Below are 25,478 nucleotides of genomic sequence, written 5' to 3'. Positions count from 1 at the left end.
GACGTAAATTATCCAATCATTTTTTTCGCCCAAGGTCAAACTTGTATTCGACTCGCCCAGGGATCTTATCGTAAAAGCACCGTATTTTTAAACAATTTTTCGATTGTCACTACAAAAGCAGGATCTTTTTTAAAACAATAGTGTATCGAATTGATTGTTTTACTATCATTATTAAAGTTCAATTGAATATGTTGATTTGATACACGAATGGAATCAGGTGGTTTATGAGGAATTATAGCGTGTTGTTCGACTCCTCTCTAGCCCAGCTAGCCTGCTGGCTTACTACGTGAATTTTAGAGAGAGGCACGAAAAGGCCACCGCCACCGACCCACACTAAACCCAGAGATCGTCCAATCCAAGGAAAAGGGGTGTGTGAGGTAATAAAAATCGTAATAATATACTTGATAGATTTGGCATAGCCTATGCTTGACTTTGTTTGTAGTATTTAAGTGTATTATTCCTTTTTATCCTATTTTTTATCTGTTTTGTTATTGATTGTTTATGAATGTTATGTTTATTTTGATGAAATTGTAATCAATTTTATTTTGTTCACCTACTACCTAGGCCTATATATATTATATTGTCCGCCTAGCCTACCGAAGTAAGTAGTAGGCTACTGTAATAATATAATAAATAGGCCTACTCCTAGCTTTTTTTTGCGAATAGCCTGTCATCATCACTGTCAGTGTCAGCTTATTATTATTAGCCGATGCCTAGCCTGGGCTGGGGCTGGGACGGACGATATAAAATTATATCAAGTAGGCCTATATGTTTATTAATATTAATGCTCTAGTGGCAAATTTAACTTTAAATATATTTTTCTTTCCAGAAACAAGTTAAAATCAGTTAAAATAAATTGTTACTTTTCTTTTTTCATCCAACATGTTAAATGCCACAAAACATTACTTATCACAGAGGGCGGTCTTCAGCGTCAATATAAAACCTAATCAATATTTGACAGTTTTTCATTTTAAAATTGTATAAACTTACAATACATGCAATTAAATATCAAAATAACATTAATGTTCTTCTTCTTTCGGTTACTGCTTAACGATTCTTAAGGATCAAAACAAGCAGCATGTTAGCATGTAGTACAGTATTATCTATCATATAACCTTACCGGGCCCCACCAAGCAATACCAGGCCCTGCCGGGCATACCTGTAGATTAGTATGACCCATGCATGTTACAGTTCTGAGCAGAAATTATACTGTTCTGAGCAGAAATTATACATGTTCTGCTTGATTCTTTCTATCCTTACCCTAACTTTTTATATTTGTACTTTGCAAAATGTGTTTTCAAACATTAACCTTCTGAAAGAAAGTGGAAATTATTAACCAAATTTTATTTATTTATATTTTATAATGTGTTTAAAAAACGAAAACTAGCCTACTGTACTGTGTAGTTGACATTGCCTTGAATCTATGATCAGATTAGTAAAAAGTTATTAAAAAACTAAAAATACATAAAAATTAGTCCATTATCAACAATTTTGCTGTGATTGATAGCCCAAGGCCTGTTGACAGGATAGTGTTCAATGGGATTTAACATGTTGGTTACCTGGTTAAACACAATGGCAATTAGAATTATACATTTAGGTACTTAGAAAAGGTAATGAATACTGTAAGGTATTAAAAAATGTGCATAATATTGTCAAGTGTTTTAAAAGAATTTAACAAGCGTACACAGTATTAATTACAATATTTTGGCAGTGGCACATTTTTATCAATTAAAAATTGGAAATAAATAAAAAATACTGAACATTCATTTATAAATATTTAAAAAATGATTTGACTGCCAAACATTGTACTGTACAAAAATGATTATATTATTATTTTAACAATGAACTTACATTCAATTAAATTAATAATTAAGTGAATTTAAATTGAATACAGTACGTACAAACAATTTTAATTAATAATTCTCTGTGACCTTTAGAAAACTTAGTTATCATCAGTATAATAAATAAAATAAACATGTTATTGTTAGAATTACCTTTTGGAATATCATAATGTATTTAGTTTCTTTTCCTGTATTGCAACAATAGCAGTCAACTAGCGGTTATGACTACAGTCATTCAAAAACTATAGGAAATTACATAGATCCTCTTGGGTTATAAAATATGTCAAATTGTCGCACAGATCATAACAACTCAATTGTTAAACAAGGCTGTATCATCATACCTTTTTTCCTCAAAGTGTGCTAGTAAATTGTTGATATGCGTGATAAATATTCTATCACTGGGTCTTTACACAAGAAGCGTAAAAAGTCAAAAAGTGGGAATAACGTGAAATATGTCAATACTACCACCAATTCAGTAGGTAAGTATTAAAGTTGGTGTAAACATTGTGTTTAATCCAATTAGTAATCACAGCCTACAGGGGTTTTGAACTTAATTTTCGACCTCCATTGACTGAGTACAGTAACTTGGGATTGTGTTTGGTAGACTGTCACCTTTTTTTAATCCTAACATTTTAATCCTGGTAACTGACATAATTTTCTATTAACTGTCAAACCTGGTGATGTCTACCTTACAGTAAGGAGTGACTATAAAGTGTAGTTGGTTACCCTGGCAAGTAAAATTTGATTGGTAGGAACCAAATATATTGTTGAAAAATGTCCTATATTTAAGTGTACAGCACTGTACACACGTGGATATACTGTAGTTACATTTCATTCTATTCTATGGGCATCTATTGTGTAGGTGCAGTAGTGTATAGTGTGTTAGTAATTCCATTCTATGGGCATCTATTGTGTAGGTACAGTAGTGTATAGTGTGTTAGTAATTCCATTCTATGGGCATCTATTGTGTAGGTACAGTAGTGTATAGTGTGTTAGTAATTCCATTCTATGGGCATCTATTGTGTAGGTACAGTAGTGTATAGTGTGTTAGTAATTCCATTGGAACAGCCATTCCAACAACTTGTTGAAATATTACCACCCCATGCAATAATAAAAAGTATGGAAGGCTATAAATAGACCAATGGTAAAATCATTTTATTGTATTTATAGGCTCAGCATACAATGCAAATAGTGTCATGTTGCAAGACCACAAACATTCTTGTCACTTCATGGGAAAGTACAGTAGTGCAAATGGTAGAGAAAATATTAGTAAAAATTTAAAAAAAAGCAGGAATTTTTCGACTGTTTTATAATAATAATATAACTGTTTTTTCAATTGTTATAGATTTCTGTTGTACAGTATTATTATACTTTTACAGCACTGATGTGTTATGTGTACAGTACTGTAAATACATTATATCCACCCACACACTATTTAGATGTCTTTCTGAAATGCCAAATAACCCTGCTGTTAATATACCATGTTTTATTTTAGTTTATAAAACATCTAATACTTACTGCAATTTTGTGACAGTACAGTACTATGGAAAGTAGTTACTTTTACAGTGGTGATTCACATTAAGGTATTTTTTTTAATTTTGAGAATGCTATTTTTAGCCATTTCTACTACATGACAGGTAAAAGGGGTTAAAGATGTGGTAAAAAGGAGTGGTAGTGCCCCCAACCAAAATTCTGGTGTATCTGTAATTACAGTATTTTCTTCCCAATACAAGTCAAGTGGACTATTACAGTTACTGTGTGCTCAATGCATTTTAATAAGTAACTTTAATATCATAAGATTATAACTTTACACTTTAATTTACAGATTGAACAGAAACACTGAATGTTCTGTTGTGTTCAGTGTTTTGTTTTTGTACATTGTGGAAATAAGCAGTTGTCCTCAGCACTGTCCAAAGCGTGTTGCTGCATTATGTTTTATGTAGCATGTTGCTACTGTACAGTATATTTACTGTAATAAGTCTACAGTACAGTATTACTGTACATGTCTAGCTTACCTGTTGATACTGTACAGTGTATTTACTGTAATAAGTCTACAGTACAGTATTACATGTCTAGCTTACCTGTTGATACTGTACAGTGTATTTACTGTAATAAGTCTACAGTACAGTATTACATGTCTAGCTTACCTGTTGATACTGTACAGTGTATTTACTGTAATAAGTCTACAGTACAGTATTACATGTCTAGCTTACCTGTTGACACTGTACAGTGTATTTACTGTAATAAGTCTACAGTACAATATTACATGTCTAGCTTTCCTGTTGATACTGTACAGTGTATTTACTGTAATAAGTCTACAATATTACATGTCTAGCTTACCTGTTGATACTGTACAGTGTATTTACTGTAATAAGTCTACAGTATTTCATGTCTACAGTGGCTTTTACAGGTACCTGTTGATACTGTACAGTGTATTATTAAACTGTGATTATGTTTTCACTCACTGCATCAGCATGGTATTGTTGAATGATTTTACTATACAGTATTTGTAATGCATTCAACCTACAGTAATATGTAAATTTTCAATATTATTACTGTATTTGCTCATTGAATTAGTATTTTTTCTTAATTTATGTTAAAATTAACTAATTTTGTATGCCTTTAGTTTATTATTTAATTTTCTTTATTATTTTTATTTTTCGTTAATTTCATTTCAGGAGTCATTTCTACCATCAACTTTCATTTTTCGCAAATTTTTGTTTAGAGATTTACGTTACTCAAAATTGGCACAATGATGCGTTCAATGAGAGAACGTTTATCTTTCAAAAAGCGAGGGAGAAAACACAAGAAGATAGTCGACGAAGATGCTACAAAGAAAAGTACATTATTATTTTTGTTTGCTTCTAAATCTCTCCTAATCTGCGGTGCAACTTCTTTTTGTTATTAACAATTTTTTCTCATTTTCATTTCACTTAATCATTCTACTTTCTACCCTTTATTTGTGTATGTATGTTGGCACTATCTATAATTTCAAAGCTTACTTAAGTTTAATAAGGAATTTCTGTAATAACACTTACTGTACAGTACAGTACATGTATTGGTACGTACAGTTACGGTACAGTAAATTAAAATCATACTTACTAAATATTGTTTTTGCGCTAAATTGTGATGTTTTGTTCTACTGTACAGGTACTTGACTTTGCTTTATTTCACCTGTAACTGTAATGTTTAATTTATCGTTTAAACAAGTTTTTGTATTAATACCTATATAATAATACATACCAATACTCAACAAGTTTTTCTACAGTATATTGTTACTGTATAAACTGTATGTCCCATACTGTATGTTAATAATAATTGATTGACTATTAACATGACATTGTTTGTGTACACAGGAGGCACTATGATAATGTATACAGTATCTCTTCATGGCATGTCCAATATGAATTTAGTCACATGTATCACATGGCCTATGTTGATACATGCTTCCTGTGTGATGATACATCACCGAATTAAACCTACAGTAAAGTGTGACACTGAACAAATTATAGATACATTGCCTAACCAGAATGAACAATTTTTCAACTTCCCTGGAAATCCATTCAGAATAAGGCAAATTCCTTTAAAAAGACAGTACATGGATTTGCCATCACTGTTTTTGAAATTTCTAGAAGGCACTAGAATCTAATAAGGTTTTCAAATATTTTAAAACTGTTAATTAGATAATTAAAACCGTAGTCGTTTGGACAATTCAACTGTTATGTGACCCTGTTTCCATTGTATATCTTGGAAAACATTTTAAAAATATTGTACTGTATATACAGGTATATGCAGACTGTACAGTTAACTTCTTGTACCCTCATTCTATTGTTAACTGCAAATTCAAAGTCTATTTTAACTTCAATTGTAAAGATTATAAAGTACAAACTGTAGTTATGTAGGTGAATAACATTGTACAGTAACAATACATTTAGAAATGAGGAAGTTGATTTCTTTCCATACATACATTAACAATTGGCATTCTCTTGGTGTTCAGCAAATCTTTAGCTTTTTATAATGATTGTTATCAACTTTCCATTGGTGATAGCTTAGTTCAGTTATTATAAATTATACACATTTTGCAAAAGGCATGGTTCTGATAGGTACGAAAAGGTATGTATGTTGCAACTTAGAATTATAAAAAGATTCATTTTTGATTTCTTTTATTATGGTTTGTTAATTAATCTTCATGGTATAATCTTACAATTCTTACAATACATGATTGCATTGTGATGATTGATATGAATTTGAAGTGTACTGTACTATAAGTGTGGTTTATTCTACATTATAAATAATACTGATTATTAATTGAAGACCTCTTTTAAGTATCCAAATGTCCTTCCTGTTATTTTGTATAGTTTCACATTTTAGTTTAAAAGGTGTAAGATTGAAACAATGTAGTAAGAAGGTAGAGTTGATAACATAATATACAGTATGTCTGTGACTTAAACTTCCTGATATAAATCTTGATACCTGTATTACATTACTAAAGTAAAGAGACCTGTTAAAAGACCAATGTGGACTAAAATAATTCAGGATGAATTGAACAATTTACTACTAACTACACAGGCTCACTTAAAGACACACCCGGCACACGACAGGAACAAATAGCACGAAATAGTAGAACGTGCTACAGTATGTGTAACGTTGATGAAGCGCTAGTAGAGTATTCTGAACTACAGTACCAACCATACATACATACATACTTTTTCTTTAGGATTATCTGTATAGAGACCTGTATACAGACAGACAATATCAATATTATTTAGTATTAGTACACATGAAGCCCAGCAAAAACTAGGCCAGTGCCAGCATCTGGAGATGTTGAAGGTATCAAGACAATCACTTGCTATTTAATCATGTAGTTCTAGAGGTGTTAGTATTGAACCGTTAAATTGTTAGCGTAAACATCAACTGATGCCATCACTAATCAAAAGAAGGGTAATTGAGCGAACCAACTTTTAACCATGATAGTGAATGTGTATAGTTTTTGCTCATTACAATGCAAGATTAAAAGGAAATTAAACTGAGCTGGCATACCATACCAATGTTATTATTATTTAGTCTTTTCAAAAGTACTGTTAACTTTCGAAAATCAGCATAACAACAAAAAAACTATAAAAGAGGCTGTGAACTTGTACCATTTGTCATTTTAGTCAAGGTACTTTTGGCATTTATCACTTATTATGTAGTATCCCAGTATAAGTAATGTAGCTGCTACATTATAGATAGCGCAATATTCAGGCCTACCATATTGCACAACAATTTTCGACTAAATAAAAAGCTTCAATCGTTAAATAATTGAATAAAACCAACCAATATGAGGATACACATATGTGTGCTATAATATTCACTGTAAATCATTATAATTTTTTTCAAAAAGTGCATTATCTCGTCAGGTGGTATATTACTTATTAAACCTCTGTTATAAACATTATTAAGTGCATATTGTAATGTAAGTAGGTTTATGCGGACTCATACTGTTGAATGACGGAAGCAAATTGTTTTTGGATTCGCTCTGATATATTATATTGAAACCTGATATTTTATCCAAAATCAAAACGTGTTGTACTATGAACTTGCTAGAATACTGTAAACCCACCCAAATCTCTTTTGTACAGAATTAGGATAGTGTACAACACTGAGTTTAGATTTGAAAGGAAATGGCGAAGTAAAAAATTGTCCTTGTTTAATTGTTTGTCTTTTCCTGAATACTTTCATGAAGGTTGGCGATTCTTAATTGTCGTCATTTAAAATAGAGTTTATTTGCATTTTGTCTCGCATGTACATAGCTACAGTAGTTAGTGTTAGCCCTTTTACCATCCTATTGTTGGTATCTTTTGAACTAACTGTTAGCCCTTTCACCATCCTATTGTTGGTATCTTTTTGACATTTATAAAAGTTGTTTAGGTTTAGTTCTTTAGATTGAGGCTAACAAGAAACACACCCTAAGTATCATATTCTAGCAGTTCATGATGGCAATGTACAACATGACACAAAAGTTCACATGCCGTTCATTAGTATTAGTATGGTAAAAGTACTATTGAATGATACTATTCCATGTTAGTTAATTGCTTTTTGAAATTGTTGACTTATACTGTAGTATAGAACATTAAATGATCTACTGTATCTATATTATATAAACAATGTAGTCACAATGTCATTGTTAAAACAATTTTATTATTAGTTTTAATGTATAATTCATATTTTATTTGTTTTCGTTAATTGTTACAAACATTCACAAACTAGTAGTTTGATAAATTTGTTTACTTCTGTATTACTTCCTTGAAATATGACCTGTTCTATTGTGATTTAATAATTTTTGAAAACTTTCAGTTTTTGTTCAATAACACATTTAAATAGTTTGATGTTTTTGATGATTTTGTTATTAATAGTTTTGTTTATTCTGTAGTTTGTGTGCTGGTTTTATTACAGGTTTTGGTGGAGGTATTTTTGTCGAATTGTGTACTGTTTTGTATAACTTTGCTTTCTAGACATTATCACTGTTCATTGTGTCACTCATTCATACTGCCACTCTCTCTGCACAGTTCTTAGAATCATTGCTTAAAAATGCAAATTAGTTTTAGTTTTGTTTATGTTTTGTATGTTGTATAATGTCTGTTGTTGTAAATGATTTATGGTATAGACATTGTTAAATTGAACTAAATGTTGTTAACATTCTATGTTGGGGTGTGTATGTATTATGTGTACAGTTCTAATTTGTTTCCATATCTTTAAACATTTGGTACTTTTGTCTTTTTTATGGTCTTTTTATTTAACTACAGAAAAATTTTGACAATGATGCAATTGCTAAGAATTGTGAAGTTGAAATTGTTTCCTGTACATTTATATCTTGATTGATTTATTTTTTAATTGATCATATTTATTGGTAGCTAATTGCTCTCATAGTGAGTACATCAGTACTTGTTTGTTGATCTATGGATTAAATCAAAAACTATTTTCTCACTCATGAGTGAGTGGCCGAGCAGTTAAGACAGTGGAACCGAAATACATAGCCACATCAGCAAGGGTTCGAACCTCACTCGCTCCATGGTTCTGGTGGTAGAACAAGTCTTCTCGGATAAGGACTATAAACCGTAGGTCCAGTAAACACATCTGGTTCATGTGCACTTTAAAGAACCTAGTACATCTTTCGAGATGAGTAGGGGGTTACCCTGGTGTACTAGTTCACACACAGCCATCAAACTCATCATAGTACTATACACTGGGCCCTCTGGGAGAACAGTCTTTGACTGAAGAGGCTACCCAATATTAAGAATAAATAATAACAGTAATGTGTGTAAATTTGGTGTGTATTTGTTAAGTATTGAGAGCTTGTTTATTGTAGGTAACGGTTCTCATACCATGGTGGATGATGGAGAGGTAACTAGCACGCAACAGTATGAAGCAGCCTCCTCTAGCTCACCTCCAGTGACGACTCAAACTAAGAAGAAATCACGATGGTCTGTCATTCTGAAACCATGGAAATGGAGGAAAAGAAAGAGTCAGAAGAAGAAAAAGAGTAAAAAAGAAGAAAGTGAAGGAGAAAAAGCTGCAAAAGAAGGTAAACAAACACACATAAATAATAATAATAATATTCAAGTTTTTTTATAGCGCCAAATTCCAACAAATGGATCATTGCTTATGGCGCTGTGGACTCAGATGTTACACTTTTCAACTACATGCTTCTTCCCAAAGTGTCACGTCAGTGTAGCCACTTTAAGGCTGTCTCTCATCTGTCCATGACACAGTGGCTGTGTGTGAACTAGTACACCGGTGTAGGATACCTGCTACTAATTACTATACAGTCAGCTTTCACAAGCGCAGACTTTGAATTTCTCAAGACATTTACTTCCATGGACTGCTTTGATGACAATACTAGTTTTTAGAGATCTGCACTTTAGTTTCCATAGGGCCTTTTCAGACTTAGTTAAATTATCACTAACTTAGGTGGTTAGGTAAACCAACTTACATGTGTCAATTACTAACCTGTGAGTCGTGTACAAAATAACAAAAATATTGCAATGAAACAATAAATTCTTTTTAAGTCGCAATTGTTGACAAGTTATGGGCTCATCCTCACATATGTTATAATTAAATGCTACAAACTTGCATTGAATAACTGTATTACTATTTCACTACTATTTAATAATTTGGTCTATTCTATTCTATATTTTCCTTTCCAGAAAAAAACAAATTATTACCAGAAGTAAAAGGGCAACAGACAGAAGGAAAAGAGGACAAGGGAGATGACAAGACTCAAACAGAAGGTAAAGGTACACATTTCAATTCAAAGTGTTGTCTACATAAAGCATAATTACCACAAACTATCCAGAAGTTAGTCCAGCAAGCTAGCCCAAAGTTAGTCCAGCAAGCTAGCCCAAAGTTAGTCCAGCAAGCTAGCCCAAAGTTAGTCCAGCAAGCTAGCCCAAAGTTAGTCCAGAAAGCTAGCCCAAAGTCTAAGAATTTCGGGTTTGGAACATTCATGCCTACCTTGTTTATTTGCCTAAATTATTTGTAGTAATTAAATGTATTTTATGATACAATCGTCAACTCCCTTTTTTGTTATATAACCTTTGTTTTTAATCTTTAAATGTATACATTCTGTATTTTGAGCTTTATATATTTCAATAAACAGCCATGTATGTTTCCACATCCTTCAATCCCATACAGCATTTCAGAAGCCAAATATCGTGTTTGTCACATTTCCTGAACAGGAACTTGGTTCAATGTACTGTATGATGATCCTTGTGGCTTAATATCCATGACTAATCCCATTCAGTCTGGTTAATCCACTAATCCTCACCTATGTTATCTCATTACAACATTGAATAAACAGTAAAACCACCATTTAGTTTATAATACATGCATCAGAGTACATACAAATAAATGTGATTATGTTATTGAATTCTAACCAATAGCATTTGTTGACAAATGCATGACTATGAGTAATAACAATAATAATGATTACATCTAGTATCTGTCTCAGACGTGTTGGCCCATGCCTTTGCTTTGGTCAAGGTGGGCATTGGACGAGAGAAGCCCTTGATCAATTTTATGACCAATCAATGTGATTTAAACAGTCCTGGCTTTTTAGAACTTGGACAAACAATTAATGATCTGATTTTAATAACATGAACATTTTCTCTGACTATTAAACTCAGTAAAAATCATTATGTCACCAAATCTACAGGGAACAATGCATGTTTTTAATAAATAGTATCAGTTATGATGGGAGGTGTCCGCACAGGTTAGGTGTAAACTGTAGTTTTATTTACAGTTTTGGAAAAAAATGATGCTGGTTTATCATGGGAACTCTGCCTATATACTACTACTCATCTCGGCTGATGATTATCACGCTTGAATCTTGTAGTGCTCAATTACACTTGATTGATTTTCTGATTTAAGGCAAAAGACAAATTTCAATGTTGATCTAAAGAAATCGTTGATTACTGTTAGAGTGCAATCCATGCTACTGTAATACGAAGGAAGAAAAACTGTTAATTTAGTATGCAAATGTACTTAATGTATAGTAGTATAGTAGTAGTATAATGTATAGTTTGTTAATCCTCTTTGTGAGATAGACCCGGATTTTGCCGCAACATCAATAAAGGAGCTTATAAACCAGGTAGTCATCTGGGTTAGCTTGATTAAATAATTTAATTTTGGTATGATTACAGTAGGCCTATGTATATATAATTCATTTGCTATGAAATCAATACACATGTTTACATAAATATAATGCACTCATGTCCTCTGCTACAAAGGGTTTGATTATAGTGTTACACTACATCTACAGTAATAATAGTGTCAACAAAAATGAACTTTAATTAAATCCATTTGTAATGTTATTTTCAGGCTTTCTAAATAAATTAGCATCCTATTTATTGGGCAAAATGATTTGATTGTGTTTGTGTAAACATTTCCTATTTCTAGTTCTTGTTTTGTTTTTCTGTTTTCTACTATTGTTCATGGGTTAGTCATAGTTAACTGTTATCATTCATCTTTTCATAACCATTATTTTATTGTTGAAATTCTCACTCCTGAGGACGATCAAAGCATATTGATCGAAACGTCGAGAAACTCAACAGTTCTTTTCAGAACTAATACACGTAGTGTACCGTGAACTTTATTTCAACATTTGATTTCGCCATGCGAACCTTCAAACAATAAATTATTTTATTATTTATTCCTCTCTTGAATTATGATTTTCCAGCCTTTGCAAGTAATTTAAAAAAAAAAAACATTTTAACTTTAAATCACAAATATGAACACAATTCGCATGCATTTTAGTTGAAAAAGTTACAAAATATTGTCAAAATCATATTCTAATTTGAGTATGGTATGTATAATTTCACATTGTTGTATCTAAAACATAGTATGTCATTTCTACTGTAGTTTATGTTATTTCTATTCTTATATTTAAAATGTTTTTATTCGTCGTTTAATGTCCATATCTCTTCCTACTAATTGAGTCATCATCTGCCTTTACCTCTCCCTGTTTACTGCCCTCTTTTGACCGTATTTGTAACCGTGTCAAATTTAAAGAGACTGTACATTGTCATTTTTTTTATACTTGCCACAAACATTCTAATTTACACATTGCAGTATCATTTCAAATTAAAACGAAAACATAAAAAGACCTAATAATTAACACATTTAACAATTTTTTTATATAAAACCTTTAATTTGATAACCTAAAAAGCAATATTAATATAAAATTATATTTAAATTAAGAACTTTTTAATAATTTATTCAGGCTTACTGTATACATTAGTACATTATGCTAAAGAGCCAAAACCGCTTAACAACAGTAAATTAAAATGGCAAGAAATGTGATTTTTTAAAGTTAAAATGACTTGTATTATTCTTATTTTATATTATTTCTATTTGATAAATATTGTCATTACCTATTATAGGTTAGTAGAATATTCTGATGAATATTTAATATAGCAAATTGGCATTTGATCAACGTTTGTACTAGTGACCTACTGTTGTTAGTTAGTGTAAAGGTAATGTAGGCTGGCTGTCTATAAAAAAGATCAATCACGATATATTATGAAATAAGACCTACCACTGTCATGCATTAACTGCTGTAGTGTGCTGTTGACTAGCATCACATTGCACACAGCATCAAGGAAGAGAAGAAGCAAGAAATAATCCTTCCTCTTATATTACTAACTGTATGGTACTCCACTATTTTGGAAATGTTTTGGTTGTTTCGTAAAAGACAAGGAGGTAAGGTGTAACTGTAAAGTTAGTTTAAAACTTGATTTGCTGTTTCCCTCCTAAAGGTACAGTGACAAACAGTACTGTTGGCCTACAAATTAATATAAGTAATATTAATTGAATTATGGTGATTGTATGCACACAGTCACCGTGCACTTACTGCATACAGCGCAGCCTATATAATGTTAGACCAATATAGATTTTAATGATAACTCTGGACATGGACAATTACAGAACTGCATTTTTTACACACATTTCAAAGTTCATATGGAAGGTAGTACACTTACTAAGATTTTTCAAATTTGGTTGAACCATTATATACTGTATATTATTAAATTAGATTTACAATTTTAATAGTGGGTACAGTATGATGATAGGTAGGCTATAGGGGAGAAATCCCTACTCTACTATCTATATCAGTTGGGTTGGCAGATATGCTAATGATGGCTTAATTTATCAGCAAAGCAGAACCTTTAATTGCTATGGTTTACGCCATATTACATGCTCAATTAAAGGCATTACCGTGGGTGTGTGTGGTGGATGTAAAATAAACTTTCACTAGAATTTGGTTCAATATATCATGCTACAGTAGGTCTATATATTCCTCTATTATGTTGATGATAAAACATAATAGAGTAGTGTGAACTGCATACATGTTTCCTTGAAGTGTTTTGTCATTTTATAGTACTGTAATTATTAAAATTTTTGCATCATAATTCATCAGTTATCTTGACCATGGTCATTTTTTGCTTCCACTTAGAACAAGTACAGTACTACTGTATGACTGTACATTTGTGGCTGTAACACTCATTTATTTTCATCTACTTAAAAGTACAATATACTTTTTTGCCCCTAATTAAATTAGGAGATATATTTGATTTATTATTAACATACTGTTAACTATAATTAGACATTAGTAATCTTATTATTATTAACTCCATGCATTAAGGTACAGTAACAAATTGTTAGTGTAGGCTTCCATTCTCTTCCAATTGTTATTCAAACTTCAATGTATCTTGTTGATCTTTTTTGCAAAGTAATTTCACAGTACAATATGTGTATATAATTTAAGTATATAGAAAATCTTCCTTATTAATTACAATTTAAATTCATTTTCGTTTTTGATTAGTAGTATATAATAGGTTGGGTTTTAAAGAAATTCTATATTTTGAATTCTATGAATGAATTTGTTATGAACGGTTATTTCCTATAAAGTGTAAGATAAACAAACCGGTTTATTTTTTTATTTTATGAAGTGGAATGAACCAGTAATATTAAACTGTACTGTATTATTACATGTTTTTGTCATAACAAAGCAAGTGCTATAATTCACATATCATACATGATTGTACAGTAGCTAGAGAAGAATGTACAGTAGGGTGGTGGGTGTCAATAATTTAAGGGTGTGTAGGGGTAATATGATCATAAAACAGTTACTTTTAGGTATCTATGGGTATCTTAGGGTAGAATTACAGTAGGCCAGTAGTAGAAGGCGTTAAATTAAACTTGGGCTGGGTGAGACAATCCCTATTCAGGGGACACCTATTCCTGTGAGATGAACAAAGGGTACATATAATTATATTGCCAACCACTATTTAGTGGACATCCTTATTAAGGGGACACTTTGTTGGACCAAAGATGTCTCCTTAAATAGGTTTTCTACTTTATATGGCCATGTTTCCACAGCCAAAAATTAACCAATAATTAACCGATAAAGTTTATGTGGAAACAGGGTTTAACCAATTCCACGGGACAAAAATTAACCGATAAATATCTCATTCGGATAAATGCAATAATTTTTAAACATTGACCAATCGTTGGGCACTTATTTTTTTAATAATTTTCTGATTGGTTAAAAAAATAATTGATAAAATGTTGTTATGACTGCGGAAACATAGCCTATGATTTCTATCTGGTGAATGTGTATACTTTCTCCTATGTGGTAAAGCCAATGCTGTGAAGTATTGTTTGCCAACCAGTGTATTTACTATTTTTAGAGACAAACATTCCATTCAATCTTTAAGTTGTATATCTTGAGTATGGTATGCTGGCTTACCTATCTCAATAGTTATATTGGTCATCAATTTGGAAGCTGTGGCATGTACAGTAGATTGTACAGTATCTAGACTTAATTACTTAATCTGATAAATATTGTACAGTAGTAATAAGTATTCTTTTAATATTCTGTGATATGATTTGATATTGTGTTAACTTTTATGTATGTTTTTGGTCGCACCTTCACACTGATACAAAAGTGCAGTACCATTCAATTATTACTGTATTATTATAGTATATGTTTCTGACCCATAGCCAATGCAGTTTTGATGAGTAGTGTTTTAGAAACAGATAAAACAAACATAGTTTGTTTGATATACCTACATGGTAGTTTTTATTAGGTTTACAGAACATTTACAGTTGATTGCAGAAAAGAACATGTTGTGTTCGTTGTACATTCCGAGTATTCATTTTTCATTGATTGATGCGATAGATTATATATGAATTTGATTCCTCTGGATATATTTAATTTACCCAAAGTATTATTATCATTTTTGTTTAGGGAGCTATTGAATTTGCGACGACTGAAAACAAACGTCGACCAAAAACAGACATCGACCAATGTCCAGCCCTACTCCCTCAAAAATATTTGTAATAGATTTAATGAAAATAAGATATTTCAACATAAATAAACTCTTTTTAAACATTTTTCTTTCTATATTTTTGGCAGGTGGGGCCGGAGGAGATGGTACACAAGCTGGAACAACACAAGTAGAAATCAATCACTTGTCAGATAAAGATAAACTTGATCAAGTCGAAGGAGACGACACACAGTCTGACCCTCCAGCAAAACCCCCTCTAGATCCATCATTCAAAGGGGTGAAGCAGAGCTCCCCTCCCCCACTACCAGAGAAAAAGGGTACAGATGAAAACGCAGCGTTACCTGTTCTACCTCCAAAGAAAGGTGGGTTAAAATCGTCACCGGCGTTACCGCCTAAACTGAATAAGAAAACTGACTCGCCTCCTCTTCCGCCCAAGACGGGTAAAGGTATGGCATGAACTAACTTTCTAACATTACTAATTATTAACATTTAGATATGGAATTAATATTTTAGAACTCAGGTGAAGTTTGGCAGTCAGATATGCCAAACCTGATACAGTATTTATTGGATACTACTTTCTACTACATGCTTCAGTGGATTGATGACCAGGTTCTGAAATACCACGCTTCAAGACTGATTATTACTTATAGTAATACATAGATAGTGAGGTCTATCTTTTTATGTATTAGCCAATTTTGTTGTATTCTTTTGTTTGTTGGACTAGCAGGAACAGCTGATTCACAGACAATGTGTAGATGACAGATCCAGTGAGTGATGAGCCATCTTGTTTCTGAATCTTGTGAATAAAATCATTTGGTTACTAATAATAAGAGCAAAAACTGATAAAAAAAATAACGCCAAATGAGCTTGAAAGATACAATAATATTGATTGCCCTTTGATAGCATTGTTTGCATGTTCTAAGTAGACCAAACTGGAATGATTGTTTTACTTACATTATTAACATCTTACTAACTTACCTAATATTAGATTAATAGATATTAACATCGGTTTCTTATTGTTATCTTATTTCTTTTACAATGTTGTTAAATTGCTTGTGTTTGTATTATAGCATTTAACAATGGCAATCTGTCCTTCAACATGGAAACACCAAATAGGGGCATAGGATTTAGTGGGTGAGTGCATACCTGTATAAAATAAGTGTATTTCTGATTCCACAGTTGTTTATTGACATTATTATGACCCAGATGTCAATGCCCTAGCATGAACTGTAACAAGCATTTTTATGAATGTTAGAAGATGGTATCTAAGGTTGATAAACATGTTGTCTCAAACCCTCTTACTAGGCTAACACCAGTGGGGTCTTGTTCAACACGGACTCCGGTGCCTCCTACCCGAATAATGACTACAACATCTTGCATACAAATAATATATATATTATTAATCAATCATTTAATATTTAGACTTAATTTTTATTGTTCATCTTTTGTAGAGATACCGTAATTACACAAAGTGCACAGTGTAATGGAGACATACACAATAATGATAGTGACCTCAGTGATTATGAGAATAACAGGAATGATGACGATGATTCTGATGATTCTGATGATGATGCAAGTTACAATAGTAAGTGCTGCTCAAAGTAAAATTACACTTAAAATCAGTTACATAGTCATTATAGATTCGTCCCATACCCGGTTAAGCTCTGTCTACACTATCAAACTAGTTTGAAAAAAAAAAGTGTGATGTGCCCAAATATGGTGGTGATATGCCCAGATATGGTAGTGATATGACATCAACGTTTCCATATATGGACACATCACATTTTTTTGTCACATAGAGTTTGATAGAGAGAAAGAGATTTGGTATCACTTTGCTCTTGATCATGTAAAGCTCTGTCTACACTATCAAACTTTATATAACCAAAAAAAAACGCTTTAACATTTGAAACACATAACACAGTATCATGTGACCCTCCTTAGTCGGCGGACAATTAGAAAAAAAATAGTCATTATTCTTAATTGATTTCTGAAGTGAAGTTATAATAATGATAATTAAAATCAGCTTTTATTTTGCCATTAGTGATTGTCATCACCTAATTGGTTGACTATGGATCTAGCTTTTTGTATCTAATTAGTAGTTGTATTATTGAGTTGGTATCATCAATTTATGCAACCAACTTTTAAGAAGTAATTTGTAATGAATTTAGAGCAAATATATTCTGATTATTGCATTGTTCCCCACAGATTTTGCAATTAAAACAACTCACTATTTTGTAGTATAGATAACTGTTGTAATTATTAGTATCCAAAATGTATTTATTTTGAACATTTAATTTTCCCACCATCCAACAGCAAAAATACATGAGTCACCAATTACAGAACAAGACTGTATGTAGTAGTGCTGCATTGGTTATTGGCCTGGAACTACAACAGGATTTGAACCACTGACCCTGCTAACAGGTCAACCACTAGCACCACTTCCTAATACATATTTTATCATTATTACAGAAAGCTTTGCTGCAAAGGTGAAACGCAATGATAGTTTAGCCTTTAAATTGAGTAACCGACCAGAGAAGACTTCACTTGTTGACAGAAATATTATTCAAAATTCTTCCTACGATACTGACTTCAAAGCAAGAAGGGAAATTGTTGGTACAAGCCTGGTCAGGTAGCTTTTATGTTTTTTTGACTTCATTGTAGTAAAAATTAGTACTTACTGTACTGTAAATGCAGTTGTAATTTAACAATGGATTAAAAAAATGTGATGCATAAACATCAATAAAAACCCAAAGAATCAGTAAGGTCTTGAAATTCATGTTTGCTTTTAATCTCATGAAATACAGCCATGTATTTTTAAAATTAAATGAGTTGTTTTACTTTCATAGACGATTGAGCCAGCGACCTTCAAAGGAGGAGCTACAAGAAAGGAACATTTATAGAGGTAAGCATGAAACACAACAAATAACGCACAAGTCGGGAACCATTTCCGTTTTTGGTCAAATCACCGACTATGCTAGGCCTAGCAAAACAGTTGTGTACCATAAATGACAAGATAAACAAGTGGTGTGTGTTTGTTTTGTAATTTTGTTAATTGGGCAGCAGTGCAGATGACTGGTTCGTACTCGTAAATTGTCAGCGCCTAGCTAGTTATTGAGTAACTAATATTAAATTTATTTTTTTAGTACCGAAAAGTGATGAAGAGAAACAAAAGGAAAAGGAAGAAACAAAGACAAAACTTGTTAGAAAGGTAACGTATGACATTTCTTTTTATTTTTGAAATTATTTAAACATGTATTGTTCTTTAAATAGAATACACTATAAATTATTTATATTTTTTTATATAATCCTTTTAACTTATTCTAAAATATTTTTATGCTGTTTGTTGCCTTGAGGAAGACAAATTTCAAATTATATATATTTTTGTTTTTATCTTGAATCTACAGTATCATCTTACTAATATATAATATTGAATGAATTTAATACCATTTTGTTCCATTTAAAGATGTATTGTCCCCCAAAAACATGAAGAATGAAGATTATATAAATCAGACTATTATGTTACATTAAAATGGAATATTCACCAAAAAATTTTTTCAGAATTATTTTTTCTTGGGTAGATAGATTTTAGTGATTTTTTACTGAATTACATATTTTAGTTGAGCTTTAGGCCAACAGTAGAGGAATTACGGAGACGAAACATCATTGGTTTCAACGAGTATGTAGAGGTAGTTGATGCTGCGGAGTATGATAGACGAGCAGATAAACCATGGACTAAGTTAACACCACAAGATAAGGTGGGTACATTTACAACTAGCTCATTTGACTAAGTTAACACCACAAGATAAGGTGGGTACATTTACAACTAGCACATTTGACTAAGTTAACACCACAAGATAAGGTGGGTACATTTACAACTAGCACATTTGACTAAGTTAACACCACAAGATAAGGTGGGTACATTTACAACTAGCTCATTTGACTAAGTTAACACCACAAGATAAGGTGGGTACATTTACAACTAGCTCATTTGACTAAGTTAACACCACAAGATAAGGTGGGTACATTTACAACTAGCACATTTGACTAAGTTAACACCACAAGATAAGGTGGGTACATTTACAACTAGCACATTTGACTAAGTTAACACCACAAGATAAGGTGGGTACATTTACAACTAGCTCATTTGACAAAGTTAACACCACAAGATAAGGTGGGTACATTTACAACTAGCTCATTTGACTAAGTTAACACCACAAGATAAGGTGGGTACATTTACAACTAGCACATTTGACTAAGTTAACACCACAAGATAAGGTGGGTACATTTACAACTAGCACATTTGACTAAGTTAACACCACAAGATAAGGTGGGTACATTTACAACTAGCACATTTGACTAAGTTAACACCACAAGATAAGGTGGGTACATTTACAACTAGCACATTTGACTAAGTTAACACCACAAGATAAGGTGGGTACATTTACAACTAGCACATTTGACAAAGTTAACACCACAAGATAAGGTGGGTACATTTACAACTAGCACATTTGACTAAGTTAACACCACAAGATAAGGTGGGTACATTTACAACTAGCACATTTGACTAAGTTAACACCACAAGATAAGGTGGGTACATTTACAACTAGCACATTTGACTAAGTTAACACCACAAGATAAGGTGGGTACATTTACAACTAGCACATTTGACTAAGTTAACACCACAAGATAAGGTGGGTACATTTACAACTAGCACATTTGACTAAGTTAACACCACAAGATAAGGTGGGTACATTTACAACTAGCACATTTGACTAAGTTAACACCACAAGATAAGGTTGGTACATTTACAACTAGCACATTTGACTAAGTTAACACCACAAGATAAGGTGGGTACATTTACAACTAGCTCATTTGACTAAGTTAACACCACAAGATAAGGTGGGTACATTTACAACTAGCACATTTGACTAAGTTAACACCACAAGATAAGGTGGGTACATTTACAACTAGCTCATTTGACAAAGTTAACACCACAAGATAAGGTGGGTACATTTACAACTAGCACATTTGACAAAGTTAACACCACAAGATAAGGTGGGTACATTTACAACTAGCACATTTTAATATAACCGCAATATTCATATTGATGCAAAGTGCTGTATTGCGTAATCAAAAGTGGGAACCGACAACGCAACAGTGCTGCAGACATCGCAGGTTTTATTTCATGCAGGCGGGGGAAAACACAATTATTGGAAGAGCATTTTCTTATTCTTCTCTTATCTTATTCTGGTGAAGAATCTGGTTGGAGTTTAACTTTAGGTGATCAATCAATTAATGCGTTTCTAGCAATTGAGATGACAGCCAGGAATAGTCTATTCCGTGCCTAACTTACCTGGATAAACCAAAATAGGCCAGAGTTTCTTAAATTCAGCCTAATAATCCATTTTTTCTGCTTCAGGCAATGATTAGAAAAGAATTGAATGACTTTAAAAGTGAAGAAATGGCGGTCCATGCAGAAAGCCGCAAATTCACAAGGTATGTAAATCATTCAAATTTACTTTAGTAATGCCTAGTCTAGTTTAAGCTAGTATCCAAAGAGTAAAGCTCTGTCTACACTATCAAACATTATGTGCCAAAAAATGTGCTGTGCCCATATATGGATATGATGATGTCATCACACTTTTTTTGTCAAACTAGTTTGATAGTGTAGACAGAGCTTTAGATGGTTTTGGTTTGCTATCACATGCTTGACAGTGGTTCTATGTCACTGTCATACGTGCTTGAGTTTTGTATTCATGCTTTGTCAAGTCACAAGCATTTTAGTAACTGCCTACCATATTACAAGAAGCAGTTTAGTATCTCTCAAATACAATAAATCATGTACTGAAAAGCAGGGTGATATTTGCCATCCTACTGATATCAATATGGTTTTAAATTGCTGTATTAAATATAATTTATTTTTGTTTTTTAGATTCCATCGGCCTTGATTTCTCACTAACAAAAAAAAAAAAAAGACATTTACAATGTTGATTGTCAAGCATTGCACAGTGATCGAAATCAAGAATTCTACCACTGTATAATATTTTGCTTCCATGGCTGACAGCGCCCTCGAGTGTTTGGACAGCTAAACTGTGGAGAGAGAAAAGCGAGAAGTGTGTGTTTGTGAGTTTTATTTAATGTGCATATAGTTTTATTAATATTCCAGTTGAATTTGTACAGCAGTAATTTTTTATTCGGATAAAATGAAATTAATTGGGGTTGTGGGGTTAGGTTTACCGTAGAGATATTATAGTTTACTATGATATCTCTATGGGTTTATGAATACAATAAAATACCATTGAAAGGCTGTATCCATTATTTTAATTAGTTATTAGATGCCAAATTCACTATTGGAAACGTTATTTAACATAGTTATGATTAGCAGAACAAAAAGAAATTAATATGTGAGCCATGCAATGTTAAAAAGATAATTATAATATTTTCAATAATATATTCATCATGTTATGTTCATTAATATAACTGAAAAATTTAAATCGGTGTTCACAAATTTGATTGGTTGATTTTTACACTTTACACTACATAAAGAAAATGTTAGAATTACTTTTCTGGACATTTTTTTTAGTCTATCACTACATGAACATTTACCTTAAGGCTTTAAGATTGTTACTGTACATTGTCACCAAATTTGCTTAGTGTTAAGTTTTAAGACTCTTACTGACTTGAAATGCAGTTTGTTTGTATATTTTGACTTTATGGGGGAAAACGAATGCTTTATATTTTTTAGCTTGATATAGCATAATAGTATTGTTTGCGTTTTCATTGTCCTTTACTGTACAAAAAGCTATTCCACCAGTCTCTGATCAGTGTATAGTCATTTTTGCAATCTGTACGGGGAGCCTAAATTTGTCACCATTTTGTTTAAGACTTGTTTTTGTCCCAAATGGCGCTTCATATATACTTTAACAACCAGTAAACCAGCACACATTGCTGACTTGTTTGTCACTGGTGGCACTTCATATTTGACCCTAGACTTTAATATTTACTACCAGTGCTACCTTGCTAACTTAACTCTACCGACACATTGTTATGAATATTTTAAATAACAATAAAACTCATTTGGTATTTAAAAGAGCGCCAAATTATGGTGAATGGGTTGTATGTACTCAGTTGTTTGGCATGATCTCCTGCGGTGGAAGAAATGTCTTATGCAAGGTCACAATAATGTTTAAAACATAATGTTGTTAAAAGGTTTCAAATCATGAAATTATGTGAGTTGGCTGTTAAGCTCTGTCTACACTATTAAACTAGTTTGACAAAAAAGTTTAATGTGCCCAAATATGGTAGTGATATGACATGTCCATGTATGGGCACATCACATAAAGTGTGATAGTGTAGACAGAGCTTTAGGGAAATTTTGAGATTTGGTGCAGTGGTGTCTGATTTGACTGTACATTCATATTCTACTAATGAATTGGGGCATGAAACAGTGAATTAAAATTGGTATTGAGGAACAATAATAATGGGTGAATGCTGACTGGTTGATTTAATAATGGTCTTTGTACAGATACAATTGTAATTTAGGAGTAGTTATTTGAATGGAATAATTGGCTAAGTTTTATTATAAATAAATATATATATATAATTATCAAATATTCTTGTTATTGGCCAACTTAGTTGAACTTTTATACTGTAATTTTATCAGCGTGTACAGATCATTGCTAATTGTGTTTTATATGTGTAGTGATTATTAATGTGTTTCCTTATATTCCAAGTGTAACCTTTGACCTACAACATGTTTGGGTTGACGTACATATGCCAATCTTATAGATTGTTGTGTAATAAATAATTTGATCAAGTTTTTACACTGTACTTTATTTCTTTGGGTTTTTTTGTACATGCTTTTTTTTGTTGTTGTTAGTGATAATTATTGTTTTTATTTCATTGTCACTTTTCTGGTCAATGGTCAACAATAGTTTTATTATTACTGTATTTACATTATTTTATTTTTTACTTCTATTACTGCATTTACACAAATTGTATGTTTTTATGTTCTTGCTCAAGTGGGCTTGAAATTAAATTTTATTTTATTAATTTCCTAATTGATTTGATATTCGATTACATTTTGTTGCTTTTATCATTAATACTATTGTTATCTACTTAAATAAATTAGGTTACATGTTATTAAAATATATAAATCTAGATTCTTAATACATTATCAAGAATACTATTTGCACTGGTTGCGGTGTCCACCGTGTTAGTACTTTCCATAGAGCTTGCTTACTGCAAGGAAGTGATCGCAGTGGAAGTGAGTTGACCAATGACAAGCGACACTTTGGATAATCTATCGCTTGTGATTGGTCAAATTACTTGCGTGGTGCTTACATCCTTGCGTTGTGTCCTAATGAGAACCAAGCTTTACAATTAACATACTCTGTATAATAACACTAAATATTCTTATTTTTAGTTTATTAATCTTTAATTTTCAATTTATTTGTGCGGTTATAATTGAAACTTCTTACGTTGTGTATTTGCATTTGTTTGTGTTTACACGTGTGCAGTTGTATGTGGACAATATTTTATTACACTAGATGTGTACACATTTTGATATATCTTGAACTAATTGCTCCAAAGATAACAAGTGAAATAAAAGGCATATTTTTGTTGTTTGCGATAAGGTAGTACTTATTTCTCTTTGTATATTATGATGATTAAATAATCCTGGTCTTAACAATTTTTGTTTCATTCTGTTGTAAGAGCATCTTATAGGGCCATAGTAACTAGTTATGTAAAAAAAAAAAGGTGAACAATTATGCGATAATATTGGTCAAAATTTTCACTTTTTTAAATTCAATAATTATGCGATAATATTGCCATATATGCGCATATATTGTGTTATCATCATCTTATAGGGCCATAGTAACTAGTTATGTCAAAAAATAAAAATGTGAAAATTTTGTCATTTTTTTGGTCAATAATTATGCGATAATATTGCCATATATGCGCATATATTGTGTTATCATCATCTTATAGGGCCATAGTAACTAGTTATTTCAAAAAAGAAAAATGTGAATTTTTTGTCATTTTCGAAAATTTCCCTGTACTATAGTACAGGAATTTTTTCGAAAAATGGCCAAAATTTTCACTTTTTTAAATTCAATAATTATGCGATAATATTGACATATATGCGCATATATTGTGTTATCATCATCTTATAGGGCCATAGTAACTAGTATTGTCAAAAAATAAAAAGGTGAAAATTTGGTCATTTTCCGAAAATTTCCCTATACTTATAGTACAGGAAAAATGGTCAATAATTATGCGTTAATATTGCCATATATGGGCATATATTGTGTTATCATCTTATAGGGCTATAGTAACTTGTTATGTCAAAAAATAAAAAGGTGAAAATTTGGCCTTTTTCCGAAAATTTCCCTGTACTAATACAGGGATTTTTTTTCGAAATGGCCAAAATTTTCACTTTTTAAATTCAATAATTATGCGATAATATTGCCATATATGCGCATATATTGTATTATCATCATCTTATAGGGCCATAGTAACTAGTTATGTCAAAAAATAAAAGGTGAAAATTTGGTCATTTTCCGAAAATGTCCCTGTACTATTATAGTACATGGATTTTTTCGAAAAATTTCCAACATTTTAACTTTTTTAAATTCAATAATTATGCAATAATATTGCCATATATGCGCGTATATTGTGTTATCATATTATAGGGCCATAGTAACTAGTTATTTCAAAAAAGAAAAATGTAAAATTTTTGTCATTCTCCGAAAATTTCCCTGTACAGGAATTTTTTCGAAAAATGGTCAAAATTTTCACTTTTTAAATT

At 31.7% G+C, this 25,478-nt stretch overlaps 1 protein-coding gene across 4 annotated transcripts; it reads left to right on the top strand.

Moving 5' to 3' along the window:
• The first annotated feature begins 34 nt into the window (after positions 1-34).
• Positions 35-24,302, top strand: LOC144854774 (uncharacterized). Of its 4 annotated transcripts, XM_078712750.1 has the most exons (13): positions 35-377; positions 4,520-4,681; positions 9,190-9,405; positions 10,028-10,111; positions 15,796-16,113; positions 16,738-16,801; positions 17,119-17,252; positions 18,137-18,296; positions 18,514-18,569; positions 18,811-18,875; positions 19,285-19,422; positions 21,087-21,163; positions 21,600-24,302. In XM_078712750.1, the coding sequence occupies exons 2-13, from the start codon at positions 4,594-4,596 to the stop codon at positions 21,613-21,615; spliced, it is 1,416 nt and encodes a 471-aa protein (XP_078568876.1). In that variant the 5' UTR covers positions 35-377; positions 4,520-4,593; the 3' UTR covers positions 21,616-24,302. The 4 variants fall into 4 exon arrangements, with proteins under 4 accessions (XP_078568876.1, XP_078568878.1, XP_078568875.1 ...); XM_078712752.1 differs by lacking the exon at positions 4,520-4,681; XM_078712749.1 differs by lacking the exons at positions 35-377; positions 4,520-4,681 and adding an exon at positions 2,078-2,320.
• The last annotated feature ends 1,176 nt before the right edge of the window (positions 24,303-25,478 follow it).

The sequence above is a fragment of the Antedon bifida genome, chromosome 10 (assembly GCF_963402885.1).
Source record: "Antedon bifida chromosome 10, ecAntBifi1.1, whole genome shotgun sequence".
In the NCBI taxonomy this organism is placed as follows: Eukaryota; Metazoa; Echinodermata; class Crinoidea; order Comatulida; family Antedonidae; genus Antedon; species Antedon bifida.
The sequence above is the reverse complement of the archived record's forward strand: the minus strand, read 5'-3'. Positions and strand labels throughout refer to the sequence as shown.